Consider the following 18,401-nt stretch of genomic DNA (forward strand, 5'->3'; position numbering starts at 1 on the left):
AACAAGATCAACAGGGAAGGCCAGATCTTTAAAGTATTTAGGAGCCTAAAGATGAACATAGCTGCTTTTGAAAAATCCCTCCAGCTGCTTCACCACATTTGAACATTTTGGATACTTCCCTGCTCTGCATCACAAGACCCTTATGAATTTCTTTACAATTGATATAATCCATCCTTTGCAATCAAGGACAGTTGGCAGGAGGCCCCTCTGGCTTTTCCTGAATTTCTTTTAGCTCAACATATATCATGTCTTGCTGTTCTGATGTTTTGTTTGCCTTTCAAATTCTTCATTGATTTCAATTAGTCTCACTTAAATTAGAATAGAACAGTGAGGATAGAACAAGTTATTCTCAGGGTATTTCCCCCCCAAATAAACTTTTATTAGGAGGATCTTCCCCCAGGTCCTGCCAGCTTCTATGCACGTTATACAAACTATGATGTTAATAGGAGAAACTATCTGGGGACAGTCTCCTAGCTCTTTAATTGCATCATATCTCTAACTGCAGGGAAGAGCAGCTAGGCACTCTAATAATGCTAGGTGGACTACAGATATTTGATGAAAGCAATTTGATCATTTTTGTGTAACAATGTAACAGCGTAAAAAAAGGGGGAATACAGTGTTTTGCAACTACTGGGCCAAATTCCGCAAAGCTTTTGCCATGAGAATACAAATTTTACTTCTCTCTGCCAGAAAAGCTCCTTGCACGCCCCAGATTTAACTTCTTCTGTTCCCCCTCAGCCCTCCTGTCCTACCCCATAACTGAGATTATAACCTCTTTGTGTCTCTACAAGTTGACAGTGTTGTCATTTGAGACCTGTGCCAAGGGTTTGCACCAGCATGTGCTGAATAGTCCACTGTGTGAACTGAAGACATCTTTATTATTTTGGAAAGAAAGAAAATCATCCAAAGACACTCTGACATCAATGTCTGTTCTTCAAGGTAAACATTCCTGAAGAGTTTTAGTATGCAGACTTACATACAAGTGTCACAGATAGAAACACTCTTTAGTACACCCCCTTAGCATGTGGGCCCTCCCTCACTTCTAGTAGGTGTACCAAAATATATAGCATTATTGGATGTCATTGCAGTATGATTGCTCATCTTTTCTTTAAACTTAATAGTGGCTGCAGTCCCTTGCTTCTGCAATTCAATGTTCAGCATTATTGTACAATGTGGTATATGTGGGTGGTAACACTGCAGTAGGGATACAGTCATTTAAATCCAGCCATTGATTTGTCTCTGCCCTTAGCAGTTTGTTTTCACAATGGGTAAAATTCACCTCTCTTTAGAGTTAAGTACTGCCTAGCCCTTGTGCTAAATCCCACTTCAGCCTCAAAACAGGGCCTGTGTGAGTCAGGAGTGAATTTCACTATGTAACAGTAACATTTGCAATTAAGGTTGGCTGGAAAGCAAGAATTGTATTTTGAGAAAGCTTGAGATTTTGGCATTTGGTTTTGTTCTACAATGGAGCCAATACCAAGACTTTTTAAAAAAAAAAAAAAAGTGTGGGGGGGGGGGGGGGAAGAGACATACCACGGAGTAGCCAATAGTCTGGCAGTTAGGATTCACACCTGGAATGTAGGAAAGGTAGATTTGTGTCCCTTGATGTAGACTGGAGACTTGAACTAGGGTCTCCCAGAATCCAGGTGAGTGCCCTAATCATGGAGCTATTAGCTATTCTGGGGTTGGGGGTCTCTCTGTTCGGTTTTTATCAGAGATTCCATCCTGGACCTGAGAAACTGTCCTGAATAAAGTTTCATCAAAACTGATGTTTCTGCAAAAGTTTTGATTTTGACAAATCTGTATTTTCCAATGAAAAATGTTTTGTCAAAAAATTCCCTGACCAGCTCTATTTACAACTCATTCTAGAGAGTCACTAATATGGAATTCCTATACCTTCATATACCCTCTACAATTGTCAACCATTCAATTACTGAAAAATACTTAACTTCTGTTCAACCTATGGACTTTTTGTGCCCCAATTCTGTAGCATGAGGAGTTTACTGTTTTGATCTGATAAAGAAATACAAATGTTAGGACTTAAAATATTTACTATATTTTTTTGTACAACTATATGGTGACAAATCTAATTTTCCTGGTTTAATTAGCTTGAAGAAAAGCAATATATATTTGTAGATGTCGGATGCTTTCTACAGGAGAACTGTGGTTTAATAATTGAATAATTATAGTCTCCAATTCTCTTGAGAGTTACTGAAGCAAAGTTTGGAAGAGAAAAGAAAATTTATACTCTGCAAAAACAAAATGGACTTTGCCAATGTTTTTCTGAATTCCCCTAGAATGACATTCATTTTCCTGGACAAAACCCAAGTAGTTGAACTACGATTAAAAAAGAAAAAGCTGGCATTTTCAAAGGAATTTAAGAATTTCAATGGGAGTTGTCCAACAACCTTAGACTCCTTTGAAAATCCAAGCTCAGCATCCAAGCATTAGGATCCTAAAATCATATTTAAGCACTCAAATATGCAGCTTCATTTTAAAAAAAAAAAAACAGTGAACAGCAAATAACTCCTACTGAAGCCAACAGGAGCTAGTTGGTGCTCATATTTTGAAAATCAGGCCATTTATTTAGGTGCATAAATATGCACTTACGGACAGAAATTTAGCACTCATTCTTTAAAATCTTGTGAAAGAATGGAATAAGGATGAACATATTCTTTGAGTAGGCCATGAAGTTTAATGGGCAGATGCCATAAAATTTGCAGAGGACACCAAACTGGGAGGGGCTGCAAGAATTCTGGAGGATAGGATTAGAATTCAAGACAACCTTAACAAATTGGAGAATTGGTCTGAAATCAACAAGATGAAATTCCATAAAGACAATGCATAGTACTACACTTAGGAAGGAAAAAAATGAAGTGCACAAATACAAAATGGGAACAGGAGGCTTAGGTGGTAGTACTGCTGAAAAGGATTTGGGGGATTTTAGTGGATCACAAATTGAATGAGAGTCAATGTGATGCAGTTGTGAAATAGGCTAATATTCTGGCATGCGTTAACAGGGGTGTTGCAAGTCAGTCATTGGAGGCAGTTGTCCTGCTCTACTTGACAATGGTGAAGCCTCAGCTGTGTTCAGTTCTGTGCACCACACTTTAGGAAAGATGTGGACAAATTAGAAGGAAAAAGAGTGAAGAGGAGAGCAACAAAAAATGATAAAAGGTTTAGAAAAACTGACCTATAAGTTTAAAAAAAAAAAAACAAAACACACTTTAGTCTTGAGAAAAGATGCCAGAGCGGGAATCTGACAACAGTCTTCAAAATATGTTAAGAGCTGCTATAAAGAGGACTGATCAATTGTTCTCCATGTCCACAGAAGGTAGGACAAGCAGTCTGCAGCAAGGGAGATTTAGATTAGACATTAAGAAAAACTTTAACAATAAGGGCAGTTAAGCTCTACAATAGGCTTCCAAGGGAGGTTGTGGAATCTCCATCATTGGAGGTTTTTAAGCACAGGTCAGACAAACACCTATCAGGGACGGACTAGGTATACTTGGTCCTGCTTCAGCACAGGGGCTGGACTAGATGACCTCAAGGTCATTTCCAGCCCTACATTTCTATAACAAGGCATCTGACTCATTCGGCAGATAGGGCCATTGTGTGTTTTTACACTGGTCCATGGCCCATGTAAATTAAGTAGGGTAGTCAACCTATGTTGTAAACATAGAGGCAACATGCGAGGGCACAAACGGGGTCACGTGCCCCCTGAGATTTCTGCCACGGTTTGTAGGCCCTGCTTGGTTACATGGTGCAGTTGGACCCCCTCCCCGTACAACAGCTACCAGAGCCTGCTAGCTGCACCCAGTGAGGAGAGGTAGGAGCAACAGCTGGGAGCTGCAGGGAGAGGCCAGACTTGAGCTGTTCTGGGGGTGGCCGAACCTTTAAATTGGGCCCCTCTCCCCGCTATCAGCAGGTATGGGTCATCTCTGCATAAACATGCAATTACTCAAGCAAGGCAGGCTTAGGATCAAACATTTCTTAGTTCTTGCAATTATTCCTTTTGGACCTTGGCCTGCTCACTCAACCTTTCTCCCTCAGTTTCCTCATCTGCCAAATAGAGATGATGATAATGCCTCCCTACTTCATAGGGCTGTTGTGAGGATTAAGTTAAGGGTCAATGTGCTTTAGACTTCACAAGCATTTTATAAAAAGTAAATTCATAGTAATATGTAAAAAACTTAGGAACTGCATATGTCACATGGAACTGCACGTTTCGCACTATGTCAATCTATGGCCCCATTATCCACCTTAACCCTGTAAAGTCAGAATGCGCATAGGTTTAGAAAAAACACCAGATCGTACTAAATTGGCATCTGATACAATTTCAGTTCCAGCCCACATTGTTTAAGTCTTTAGAAGGTTAAAACCAACAACGATGTAGAAGAAATCTATATGTAATAAAAGCCCTGCCATATAAGGAAATTAGATCTATGTACTGAAAGCCATCTCAGAGGGACACTATTATCAGAAGCAAAATTAACAGTGGTGTAGTTTCAGATGTTCAATATAGGCTAAACTAAGCTGCATTTGTTAAGGCAATGAAAGGAAAAAAAGACTAATCACCTTATAAATAAACCAGCTTATAGGTATATAATGAGGGTTCCTTATTAAAAATGCATTACTTTCCATACTAAATTAAACAGCTTTTAACAACAAAAGGGTTTTCTTCTTACCTTTACTTAAGTGAGATAAGATAACTTAAGTGAGTTTAGACCCTATGAAAAATCTGGGAAACAGATCTGGCAGGTAAACAAGCATATTAAAGCACTAAAAAGAAAAGCTCCAAAAAGTCACCACAAACCCAGCAAAGATCTCAGCTTAGCAGAACTCAAAATCGAATACAAGTCAGAAAAAAAAGTAGCAAGAGCTATTTAAAAAACCATCTCCAAATCCTCAATGGGAGGAGCAGTTTTCTCCCCTTCCAAACCAATGGTCCAAAAAGTCCTTATTCAGCCCTTCAGAATGGGTGAAATTTGCCACTGTGTACACAGCCAATATAAAGCCTATCCATTACTTGAGCCCTATTTTGAGAATTGCATAGACCTTATGCCAGCCCTCTGCACAGAGTTTCACCTGAGTAAAGGCTTCAATATTTGGTCCAATGCCCTTTCTCTAACTCTCCAATTTGTCAAAGTCATTTTGAATTCTAGTTGTGTCCTCCAAAGTGCTTGCAACCCCTCCCAGTTTGGTATCATCTGCAGATTTTATGAGCACACTCTTCACTCCCTTATCCAAGTCCTTAACGAAGATATTGACTAGTGCCAGATGTTAGGACTAACCCCTGCAGGACCCCAATTTGACAAGCCAGTGGCAGAGCCAGGCATAGAACCCAATCACTGAGCAAAATGCTGTTTGACTAGTGTAAGTATACAAGGTACAGATGCAGTGTATCTTCTATAAACCTTAAAATTACAAATTCCAGAGGCTTTGCTCTATGGTGTTATAAATGGAACCCTGAGTGAGTTTTCGTATTGGGAACCCCTATAGAAAATTTCTCTCTAATCACAGACTAGAACTGGCTCTTCTATTTTAGGTATATTTTCTATACGGCATGGGGCGGAGATAGAGAGGTCTTCATATTTTTGGCCTAATATTTTGTTAACTTTGTGGGAACTAGATCCATCCATGAGCAGGGTATATGTAAAACATGCATTTGGAGGATAACCTCTAATGGAATAAAAACTTAATTGAGAGCGAGCCACAACTGCATTTTTGGAAGCAAAATGTGACTATGAAATGGCTGCAGCCTTTTGGTCAGTTGCTTGTATAGTTTTTAAAACTGCCAGCAGGTCAGGAACTGGGGTATTCACTTGACTCCCCCCCCTTTTTTTTTTTTTAAAGGCAAAGTGTTCAATATATGAAATGGCAGGACAAAATGAAAAGTGGGGAATTATTGTTGAAGTAATAAAGCTAATAAGGGGAAGCCATTTTTCTTTAAATTTTATACTTGAACCAACCAATTCAAATCATAAATTATTTAAAGGGTGGAAGACTAATCTTTGGAGGAGCTAAAAGGAACTTTCCTCAATGAAGAGAGAAGTGTAGGAGAGAATTGGTTAGTCAGTGCATTTGGGGAAAAAATACATGGACAGCGTATCTCCAATAAATTTTATGGATTCACACCAGGGATAAATTCTGCTCCTTATTTTTAAAGTAGCCCTATTCAACTCCTGGAACTGTTTATCACATTTATGTGGCATTGTTTTATTGTCATTGGATGCGTTGCCTCTTTATACTGCTTTTAGATCACATGGGCTTTCCTGGGTTTGCTTCTCTTCCTGGGCAATCAGTCTCTGAAAAAGACCACATTTCCCTGGCTGGCAAGTGAACAGTAGAACTGTGTGACATCTTTAAATAAGAGAAAATATACTCTTATTTCAATTTTCCTCACAGTTTTCTGCCTGGTCTCAGGCAAAAGGAATCTCCAAGGAAAGTAAACATTTTGAAATGCCATTTTCCTTTTATTGTGGGTACAGAAAAAAGTTATTTACTATCCCTGTTTGACGTCAAATGTAATCAGTTAAATTAAACTTTTGCGGGGAGGGGGAGAGATGGGAAAGGTCACTCAGGTATTCATTTTCCCCTCCCTCAGTCCACCTTCTTTCTCCCAGCCTAACCAGTGCCCTCATCACCACCCCCACACAGCCTAATCAGTGCCCCTATCACCACCCCCACACAGCCCTCCCCATGCTTTCTGCTTCTCTAATGCAAGCAACATCTTCACAACACGAAAAGGCTGAGCTAGATTCTGGTGTCACTTATATTGCTGTACATTCAGGGTGAATCCACTGAAGACAAAGAAGGTTCTCTTACTGTACACTGATGTGAATGAGATCAGAATCTAACCCAAACATAATAACCATAGGCAAGAAGAGCTCAAGATAAAATTATGTTCTGAAAGTTTCCTTATGGTTTCAGTAGCACTATTGGCTTCTGTATGTATTTCAGAGGATTTGGTGGATCAGTAGGATAGTTTTTGGTGGATATTTTGGACTATATGCTTCCTGATGCAGTCTTAGATGATGCATGGAAATGAACTATTTTGGTCCTATTTTTTTTTTCAGTTTGTGCATTATTGTAACATAAATGTTGAACCAAAAGTCAGCTTGCTAACTTGGGGGAGGGAGGCAAGCCTAGAGTTTAAAGGCCTGATCTTGCAGTGTCTTACTTGAGCAAGACTCCAATTGGGGGAGTTTGAATCCTAATTTTGTGGCTCAAGCCCATCTTTAAGGAACAGCCACACACAAAAAGTTCTGACCTGTCCATATTTGCAGGGCTTAATCACGCGCACGTGCCTTGGTAACAAAATCTCCACACTTTGACACCAAGATCAATGAACAGCAGAGGGTTAAAGCAGATTCTACAGTTTATTGATCTTTGGAAGGAATGTAAAGTCAACCACTTAACATTCATTTTCAAGCAGTAGACACATAGCAGTCTGAAAATTGTAATATCACTTAATGCAGGATATGTACTTGACATTTTGAAATAAACAAAACTATCACTCTGCTTACCACAAAATAGTCAATAAATTCAGACCTATTAGATGTTTTTAGTAACGTGTCTAAAAACATTGTTATAGGTTATTTTTCCAATTCCCTATAGTATTTCATTGCTCACTATAAAAGTTCCCCTCATGCTTAGGCTGCAAAAACTAACTTTTAATCAAGTAATTATGAATTGTATTTTCCTTCAGCTGTGCAGATTCCTCATCTCAGCTTAGGGAGCTCAGTCCTTTTCTTATCTGTATGTACTAGAGTAAGTATGATTAGCGGGGAGAAGAAAACAATGGGAGAAGGGCAGGAAACAGCAGGGACGGGATCCAACTCCCACAGTGGGAGTTAGATTATTCCCTAAGAAAGTTTGGGTTTTTAAATCAGAAATTATTAAAGTCTTCACTAATTTTTCTTCTAGGTTTTAGGCAGTTGTTACTCAGAGTCCCATTGCCAGAGAAAAGACCAGGAAAGAAACTCAGAATTTCACCCTTTTCCTCAGCCCCTTTTTCCTGCATGCCAATTCTGTCCCCATAGAAGTCCATAGGTGTTTTGCCATGGACTTCAGCAGAATAAGATCCCAAGACCTTGTCTACACAGCGTTCCCCTCATTTAACCTAACCAGTTTAGAAATCTGTTTAGTTAAATCTGTGCAACCCTCTTGCATGGACTCTCAGAAAGCAGTTTTAGAGCACCTTGTATCCAGTTTGCTTAAATTTGTAAGGAATGGATATAAGCTAAGTCAATACAAGGAAATCTTAAAACCCATTTAAGTGTCAAACAGCAGGGGGTTTTAAGAAAAGAATGATTTAGTTAAGACTTATATGCAAGTTGCACATAAGACAAGGCCTGAGTTTTGCTCTTTAGTTTAAACAGCCAACTAACTTTAATCAAGTAATCCAACAACATAAATGCTGATTAGCTAGGAGAACTAGATGGAAATGGCCCTATAGAAGAATGCAAGGGAGACATCTGTGATCAGGGCCGTCCCTAGCTATTCTGGGGCCTTATGCAGCCCCCTCCCCACCCCCGCCGGGGGGTGGGGTTTGGCTTGGGGGGCAGGGGGAACCACCCCGCAGCGGCACAGCTAGGGCCAGGTCGCTGTACTCCTGCTGCTGGTGAGTGCAGGCCCAGACCTGCCACAGTCTTCAGGGGAGTGGGGGCGGGGCAGAGCAGGGGCGGGCTTTGTGTACAGGTAAGAACGGTCCGGTCTGTGATGGTAACATCAAAGAGTTTCCTGTCCTTTGCACAGGTCTATTTCTTGGGTACAAATCAGAGCCTTAGATTGTAAGAAAACCCTTATGTTCTCCAAACAGTTCATTTCATCCCTATATAGAAGAGCAGAGCTAGGTCTTTTGCAGCATATATAAGTCATAAGGTATAAATCTGGCGTAAGTGGAGTTTGTGGGGTACAAAGGGCTTTCAGAGAGATTTGCACTTGGAATTAATTTCACCCATGAAGATTAAAAACAACTGAACAATCTATATGTGGACAGGCGGCCCCAAGTGGCAGGAACAGTTCTGACTTAGTCCTGCCTCAGGGCCCAGGGTCAGAACAGATGACTGCTTGATACCTGCTGCTGCTCTTCAATGTACAGGAAAATCATCAAGGGACCCATGGGGGAGTGTGGCATGTATAGGTTTTGGACAGCATGGCCAACTGCAGCATACATAGGCACAAGCAGAAGGGGGGAGCACTAAGCAGGCCTGTGGCATCTCATTGTGCTCCCTAGGAGCATACATGGTTGTGGGGCATCTCACCACCACCTGCCTCTAGCGTAAAAAAGTCTCGTCTGCACTTGCTGTGGATCAGTTCCTTGAAACCACTAGCCTCCAGCAGCACAAGCTCTGCCTTTCAGCTCCTGCAGGCCTTGCTCTCTCTGCGTAGGTAGCAATCATCATACACCAATGCCTAAGTCCTCGGAGTGTCCCTGCTGTGATCAGCCCCTTATCCACTGAACACTCACAGAATTACCAGGCCTGGTGTTCCCAAAGAAACAGAACACACACTGGCTTCTAAGATTCAACTCAAGACCAGCACTTTGCTTAACACCATAGCACTTCGATAGATTTATAGTGAAAACAAGAATAAAGTTTATCAAAGATTAGCGATTCAGGTGACATCAACTAAGAATATTGGAAATAAATGGTTACAAATAAAACCAAATCAGACAACACAACTAACAAGTTAAAACTTTTCACCTAAAGTTCTCTCCAGCATTTTCATCCAAGCCTGCTTGAGATCTCACTTTCATGAAGCAAATTCATTGTCCATTTATTTACTTTCTAGGTGAGGGATGACACTGGTAAGGTATCTTCTTTGTCCCCCCAAAATATAGTGGAGCAAACCTTTGATATGTACCTCAAAATACCCCTTCCTCCCCACCCCCATTTTCTCTTCCTGTTTTGTTTTGTTTTTTTAAGTTCTCACAATACCTCATTTACATTCAGTTGGACTGGTGATAGAAGACCCCTTGTGAAACATACAATACTTAGTTTACCTATAAACAGCCTGTTAGATAAAGGTTTGTCTGACAGCAAAGCGTTTTTTCCCCTCTTTTCTAGTGAGAAGTCCCAAGAATATAATGTTCACGGTATAAATGTAACTCCTCATGCAACAACTGAGCATGCATTTTGCGATGGTATCAGTGACCAGTGTGACTTTTGAGACCCCACATGACACTCTTTGGTTAACTAGAATGACATGCCAAATCCAAAAGAGATCCCTGTAACTCTCCTGCACCCCCTTGCCAGCTGGCATTAAGAGGTTCTTGGGTCACTCATGCTTACCCAGTGCTAATATAGGCTTACTTTAGCTCAAGTCTCTCCCAGATGCAGATGGATTCCAGGCAGATTCTGGAGTGCCATAAGACAATACAGGATCCTTACTGATTAAATTTCAGTAAACGTTTAGATTGATGATTTGATTTTTCACATTTTCTCTGGCTTCTGTTTGCAAAGTTGCACAGAATAATACATTTGCCAAAAATCTATTTGCAATCACTTTTCTATGTTTTTTCCATGTCCCAGTTTAGCACATTACTTCTGAATGTTTTGACTAGAGAATGTGAGATGAAGGATAAGATTGAGCATGATAAAAACTAAGAGTGTCACAGAAGTCATGACTTTCTGGGACCGCCGTGACTTCCACAGCTACAGTGACTGGTGCACCCCTCTCCCCTCCCCAAGCAGCAGCCCCAGCCATCTTCCCTCCCCCTCTCCCCCACAGAGCAGTGGCACCCCAGCCCTGCCCCCCACCCCCAGAGCAGCTAAACTTTAGTCAGGGATATTTTCCATAAAGTCACGGACAGGTCATGGGCCATGAATTTTTATTTATTGCCCATGACCTGGCCATGACTTTTTACAAAAAAAATACCCCTGACTAAATGTTAGTCTCTGTTTAAGAACACATTATATGAAATATGGAAACAAACAGTCTTTTTATAATTTGGCCCATGAAGAACTGTAAAATGCACAGAGACATGACTAGTCAAGGAAGAAACATGCAAGATATACATACCCCACCCCATCAGCCCTATCTGAATGATGAGACACTAAGGGCCTGATTCTGACATTTACAGTTAATCGTACCTTACTCCTTGGTTAGTCCTACTGAGGTCAATGAGACTATATTCATGGAGTTAGGAACTACTCAACATGAATAAGCATTCAATATCAGGCCCTCAACTTTCACCCAAAAGGCTGTGCCATTGGACCAGCAAGCAAGACAACATACTAACCACAACATTAACAGGTCACAATAAATCCCTGTGTACTTTAAAAAAACTCTCCCAATTGGACTCCACTTGTGAGATATACCTTTCAATCTGTTTCCCAGTTCCCTAGTGATAATATAATGAACCATAGCTCTGTCTGCACTGGTGCTGTGCTATTAATAAGGCTAGCAACAGAAAGATTAAGTGTACTGTTTAAAATCAGTGTTAGCTGGTGGGTTTCTGAGTCCAAGTCTAGACTGGTAGCATCATCTAGAGTATATAGTTGTCTGTGGTAATTTTTCTCTTAAGTTTCTGTCCCTCTCCCCCCACCCCTTCCCTCCAATTTTCAGGGACAGTTCAACATATCCAGACAAAAAGGAATAATATTCTCTTCCCTTTTAACGTCAAATACTATTTTTTAAAGAATTGGTAAAGTGTGTTTCTTCAACAAGTGACTATCTAAAGTGAGGTTTACTCCTGCAATATATTCATTAAAAAGCATGCAATAAACAAATTCAATAAAAGCTGCAAATTAGCACACACAAAAAGTCAAATTTCATAATTCTATACATATGCCTGTTTTAGACAGATGCTGCATTATGCATTCAATAACAATTGGCTAGAATGTAAAGTGTCGTACTTCTTGGAATCAACATTTTACTTACATGTTTTTCATTGTATTGGTCATTTGTCCTAGTTTTGCCAAGAAAAGTTAAATTTCCTTGAGGAAAATTAAGATCTGAATTTAGATTATACATTATGCAGAGTACATTTACTCTAGACAATGAACATGTGTGAGAGAGAGAGCATGCGCGAGAGCGTGCATGAACAGGCAGATAGATTTTAAGGTACATATACTATGTAAATGAACTATAGATATGTTCTAGCAAAGACATTTATAAATAGATATATTTGTATTTAGCTGCGACATTAAGTACATTTCCCAGACCAGAAAAGTTCTGTGTAGCAAGAAAGCTTGTCTTTCATCAACAGAAGTGGTGCATTAAAAGATATTACCACAACCACCAAGTCTCTTAACATCCTGGGACCAACATGGCTACAACACTGCAAAGATACGTTCTTTAAGACATGATGTATAATGTACATATAATCTATTTATAGCCATTTTATTGTCATTCTTTGCTGTAAGAGTTTTATTGGGCCAGACCTCCCCTCATTTCAGCTGTTTCTTAGTAATTGTACTGGACTATGAAGATAATCTGACAACAAGTATATGAAAGTACCTGTATATCATTCCTGTCCCAGCTTTGACAGTTTCATGTAATGACACTCCATGCATATGCAAAAACTTCTCTAGTTGTTTCAGTTCTGCTGCTCCACTTAGCCTTCCAGCCCAGCATCTTGCTGGAAGGCAGACTTTAAGGGTGGTGCTTTGCCTTTTACCCCTCAACAGTGCTTCAGTGGATTTCAGCACACTTGGCTTGTGGGGTGGGATTTCCGTGCAGGGAGGTCTGTACAAATGCATATTCCAAGATAAAAGATTCTCAAAGTCCAATAAAGCATTTGAGATTTAGATTACTGGTAGTTTCCACTTTTCTGGCTTCTCTATGTTCTTTTGTAATGCAAGTCTCTTGCCATTATATTTCTATTAGGAGATGCAGCTTTAACTTAGTAATATTTGCCTGATAGAACCATGGGACTATAAAGAGTTTTCCTCCCAGTCACTCTGTACCTTATTGCTACTGGCTCATTTTAATTGGTGCCTAAGATGGATCCTAGCCAGGATCAGTGACCTTTTTCCCCCATCAGTTAAAACCTCTCATGGTCAAGTACTCAAAGGGACTGTGTATTGCCCCGGGAAGAGAATGATAACTGTTTCCCATGTCTTATATTTAGACAAAGAAAAAATATTTGTTCTGGATTCAGTACAAGGCTGATAAATAAAACCCATGAGAACTTGCATTTAAGTCCTTGGGCAGGATACTTAAATGTTGTAATGTCCCCAAGTCAAATCATCAAGGCAATTTAATTTCTTGTAGAGTACATTATAGCCTCACATAAATCTGGTGAGTTGGGCTGTCAGTTTCTTTTCCTATTATCAAAAGGTCCATTCAGGGTTCCTGACCGTTATGAAAATGATGGCAGAACTGGGGAGGGGCCAAAGAGTCAGAAATGTCAAAAACGTTTCTATAATTTTAATAAATACAAATTCTCCATAAGATTGAAACACTTCGTTTTCTGGACGTGGATAGACTGTAAATTAACGTGCAACTGTGGCTGGTGGCAGTCTGAGAGTGGTCTTTTGCTGCTAGCCTGGTAGGGACAGGGAATGGTGCGGTAGCTCAGCAGCTGGGTGGGCTATTCAGCAGCTGGCGGCTCCCTCGGGATTTAGTTTGCCTGGAGCTTTGAATAGTACTGACAGGCTCCAGATGAGAATATTTGCATATGAGTCTAAGTGCAGTGTCTGTTGACATGTTGCTCTGCCTTTAGAGGAAGTAAACCAAGGGGTTGGCTTAGTGGTTTAAGCCTCAGATTTGCTATACCCAGATTCTTCGGAATCAGACTGAAATCCTGTCAGTATTAATTCAGCTCTTCATACTTCTGAGGGAGAAGAGCGGCGTACCATGCAGTTTTTCTGTAGATTATGTGGATAGCACGATTTACAGTAGGGTCTGTAAACACAAGGCCCCGGTCTGTTCTGTGTGAACCGTAAAAATTCCATCGTGCTTCTGTAGCCAAAATTTTTCTTTCCCCTGCATTTTTGTGTAGCATGCAACACATCAATTGTCAGTCTTACTGCCTTCCTTCACCCTCTAGCCTAGACAGTATATATATACAAACATGAGTTGCCTTTAAACCCCCACTTTCCTCCCACTCCTGCACCAATAAAATCAACACTTTCAAACAAATCAGCAGATAATTCTCTAGTTTTAAGACTAGAGAATTGTTGGTATCTCAGACATCACTTTGTGCCAAAGAGAGATAAATGTTAGCTTTTTAATGGTACCCACTGTATGTCATTTGTAATGTGTTTAAGATATAATTCAGGTGCTCTATAAATATAAAATATCAAGAGAATTAATAGACATCCCAGATTAGCCACCCAAGCCAAATAAACAGCTCAATGAGCATGAATCAGTATAATGCAAGAAGGAATACTGTTACTTCTCACAGAATCACAGTTCTGCAGCCCTTTGTTACAACTCTCTTTCAATCACTAATACAGAGTATGATTAGATCATCAAAAGATTAATGTACCATGGATTCAGCTTATCCTCAAATCCTTCAAAGCAGATAAACAGACGGATCTCAGAAGAGAACATATTTGAAAAGATTATAATTCAATGTCACAGAGGATGATTTTTGCATGGAAATGTGTAGGACTCCAATTATTCTGTCTCTGCAAACTGTGGGTGACCAAAGACCTAAGGAATTCAGATGCCCTTGTCAACACCAGTTGTAGTGCTTCATCAAGTGAATATATTCAAATATATTCAAATATATTCACATTCAGTCAACTCTATGTTATCTTTTATAATGTCCTAAACTATTTTTAAGATCTGCATATAAAAACTGGTTCAGATTCAAGTAACAGTAAGTTCTGTTTCCTGCTCTCTGAAAGGTACACTAGGAAACAACCTGTTCCCTGGAGCTCCATGTATTAACATTGGCATTGGAGATTGGTACATGGAAGCAATTTGTTGAACCAATCTGATCCTTTTGTATTCTCTGAAATTAGATTTCACAGCAGTTAAAATAATCATGATCTAGGGAAGTCACTGGGATGGTTTCTAAATATATCATTTAGCAATTGACCTTATTTTTACTGCCACCCAGGTAACGTAAAAAAAATGTACAAATATTTTCATGGCAATTCAGTGTAGCAGCACAATGTAACTGGTTATCCTAAATAGAAATAGCAGAGATTTATCATGGAGCTGTATATTAGATAGCTTTCAGAGTTCAGTTTAAAGAAAAGGAGGCTGAAAATGTGGAAGTCCAGTTCACATCCAGTTTACGAATAAATTGCTTCTATAAAGAAGATACCCGGGTTAGAACCAAACCCTACATCCAGATACTGCTAAACTTTGGGTGAGGGAGGTTCAGAATTCAAAACCAAATTACAGTTTTACAACTGGCATGTCTCTCTGCATTGACCAAACCAAAACACTACATCGGAGCGTCCCTGGGTGACACAAACATGGTTCTACATCTGATCTTTCACTATCAGACCCTACTTCTGCAAGGACCCAAACAAAACTCCTTGGTCTAAACCAACAGATTTTTGGTGGGCTGGAAATGCAAATACAAGCAATACATCTTGGCCTCAACTCAAGTGAGTTTTCCTTGCTTTGACTCACTGGGAATCACTAGCAATCAATGCCAATGTAGTTTAAATATTCAAGCTGCATTATACATTTTTAATATACAAGCATGCTCAATAGGTTGCCAAAAAAAAAAATACTTTCCTTAGCTTTCAACTCTCTGGCCCCAGATATCTCCATCTTCTGGGTTTTTTCACTATCGTGTAAAACTTATGATTTTGTCTACACGCTTTCCTGCAGCTTAATTCTGATAGACTCATCCTTTCCCAACCAAGTCTCCTTTCATCCAAACATATCCTTAACACCTCAGAAAGATCTTCTGTTCCCTCCTATTACCACATCCTGGAGGGCTTGATTGTATTTTCCTTAATAATGTTGCATCCTGCATGCAGCTTTACTCCAGTGTTAAGTAAATATTGCTACCAGTTCTTCATGAGTTTTAAAACATGAGGCTATTGTATTTTTAGAAGTATATGTAAAGACTTTACTACATTAACAACTCAACTCCTGCAAAATAATTGCATCCTTCATAGTGCTCTGTTAACACATCATTCAGCGTTCAGGTAGCTTGACCATGAGTTTCACATGACTAGTCAATCTGTTTTAATGTGTTTTTTACTCCACATTTATTTGACAACTAAATTTAGCCACTGGGCTAACATTTTCCTTATTGGATGTGGTCTGCTACTAATTTCTTAGTAATAGTGTATGCAAAACAGTCTCATTTCTGTACTAACTTGCACACATTTTCCTTTTAGCTACTTTCTATTTTCAACCCTTCCCCCCCCCCACAGTGAAATCCTACTGATTCTAGTGTCACTGTGGAAAGGTCTCCCATTCACAGTAGTCACTTTAGACACTTTGCTTTGAGATTTTGGATGATTTTATCTGGCAATGGGGTTAGAAGCCTGGCTGTCTGCTAAATGTATTAAAGCTGGGCAGGGCAAAGCACTGCAAAACAAACACACACACACACACCCCAACACTCATTGATTCAGAGATGGACTAGATAAAAATGCTTGTTATATTTTCCTTCTGCCACCTACTGAAGTAAGTAGGGTTATCAGAGTAAGATCCCACTCAATATGGATAGGGGTAGCAGAACCTAGCCTACAGGTTGTATCATTTTATGACAGCTGGGCTGAAACATTAATAACCAATTTATATTAAAGCCCTACCTAATTAGGGCTCATTAGAGGTTCTAGATTAGAGACCCATAAACCTAAGCCTGGGTCTTATTTGCGCTGATGAGGCCCCTTTACATTTAGAATTAATGAAAATCAGCCTCCCATATGCTTTGAGATTTTAAAAGGGCTTAGATTAGAGGCAATTTATTGAATAAAATGAAAATGTTCCCTTCTGTCTCAGAAGTGGCTTGTTTTCAAGCTGGCATTGATACACTCCCCCACAATTTAGGAAAAACTAACAAGGGTTTGCAAACGCTTTCATTCGGTATTCTCAGGTCACCTCCATAATCCTTGCACATTAGTAGTATATTGTGCACTAAACTCAAATGAAATCAGTCACATTGACAAGATAGCTGATGAGATACAAGTCTGAGGATTCAGCAACTTTTACATTCAAGTGACTAATAAGCAATCGCCTATAATTGTCAGTTTTGTAGTTGGCAGGGGTGTACTCTGTTACATGCAACCAGACCCACTGTAAAGTGATTAGAAAATGTCTAACAACCAACCAGGTACAAAACACAGAGCTTTCTGGGTTTGTTTGGGGTTTTTTGTGGGTGAAAACGCTTATTTGAAATTTCTTTTGAAGACTAATACGTTTAGCTTTCTTACCTGTGAGGCATTCCGGTAGTGTATGCGATTGTATGCTCATACGATAAGTCACATATTTTCAGATACCAGTTCATCTCCAGTTCTCGCATGAGTGCCAGTCTCCATCCCCTTTGCTGTATCTGACCTGTGGTATTGAGTCTGTTGTCCTTGCTCTTTTCAAAGGAGCTCTTTGGAGCTTTTTCTCTACTCCCTAAAGAAAGGACAGAGTGTTTCCTTAACTTGGCTGTCTCATCAAGATTTTTACTCCCCACTGTCCCAGTGCGTGCTGCAAGCATTTTTGTGGTCTTGCCTGTCTGCAAAGGAACCACCACCTAGCACTAAGTCACTGTCTGCAAGTCATTTAAACTGATTTCAGCATGCACTTTCCTCCCTCTATAACCTTATCCTGGCCACAAAGCTGTAATTAGATATGCATCTACAGGGCTTAACCAGAAAGAATAGCTGTAACCTTTTCATAGGGAAAATCTGTAAACTTCCTACCAGTTGACATACTTGAATACACAAAGTAGTAGTATCCCACATTTCACAACAAACAACACTCATAAACACACTATCATTTTACAAGAACAATTTTGATGTATGTGGATAACCTTTTATATATAGTTACATCTAAAGCAAACAATCTCACCTGCATACGTTTCACTGAATTGTTTTGTTATCATGTGTATTTGAAATTGAGATCCAGCTCAGCTGAAAACAACTTTAGTGGTTTAGAACAGCTATGCAAAGATTTAACATGTGCTTAACTTTATATAATGTAAATAGTCACACTGAAGTCAATGGGGAAAATTACAGTGTGTAAAGTTAATATGTATAAATTTTCACAGGATTGGGCCGTAGTTTTATGATTGCTCCCTTTTAAAATAAAAAGATAATCCTACTGAATGAAATTACTGAATAAAGTAATCAGTACTCTGGTTCCCTGGCTTCTTTCATATTGTAGCAATTTTTTCACATTCCATAAAAGAATTTTGAAGATTGAGAAAAATAATTTAATACCCTCTGGACATGATGATAGAAGGTTATCCTTTTTAATGATTATTCTGATATCCAGAGATTATTAACTGGGCCTTAGGGCAAGTAAAAATATTA

At 39.5% G+C, this 18,401-nt stretch overlaps 1 protein-coding gene across 2 annotated transcripts in view; it reads right to left on the reverse strand.

Moving 5' to 3' along the window:
- Positions 1-17,584, reverse strand: part of KCNAB1 (potassium voltage-gated channel subfamily A regulatory beta subunit 1) — a 234,984-nt gene extending 217,400 nt beyond the window's left edge. The window contains exon 1 of one of the 2 annotated variants that reach the window (XM_073359609.1): positions 17,310-17,584. In XM_073359609.1, coding sequence (XP_073215710.1) covers positions 17,310-17,584 — 275 coding nt within the window. Of the gene's footprint in view, positions 1-12,468; positions 12,861-17,309 lie in introns of those variants that run through there. The other variant, XM_073359610.1, reaches the window with a different exon arrangement.
- Between the last annotated feature and the right edge of the window lie 817 nt (positions 17,585-18,401).

The sequence above is a fragment of the Lepidochelys kempii genome, chromosome 9 (assembly GCF_965140265.1).
Source record: "Lepidochelys kempii isolate rLepKem1 chromosome 9, rLepKem1.hap2, whole genome shotgun sequence".
NCBI lineage: Eukaryota > Metazoa > Chordata > Testudines > Cheloniidae > Lepidochelys > Lepidochelys kempii.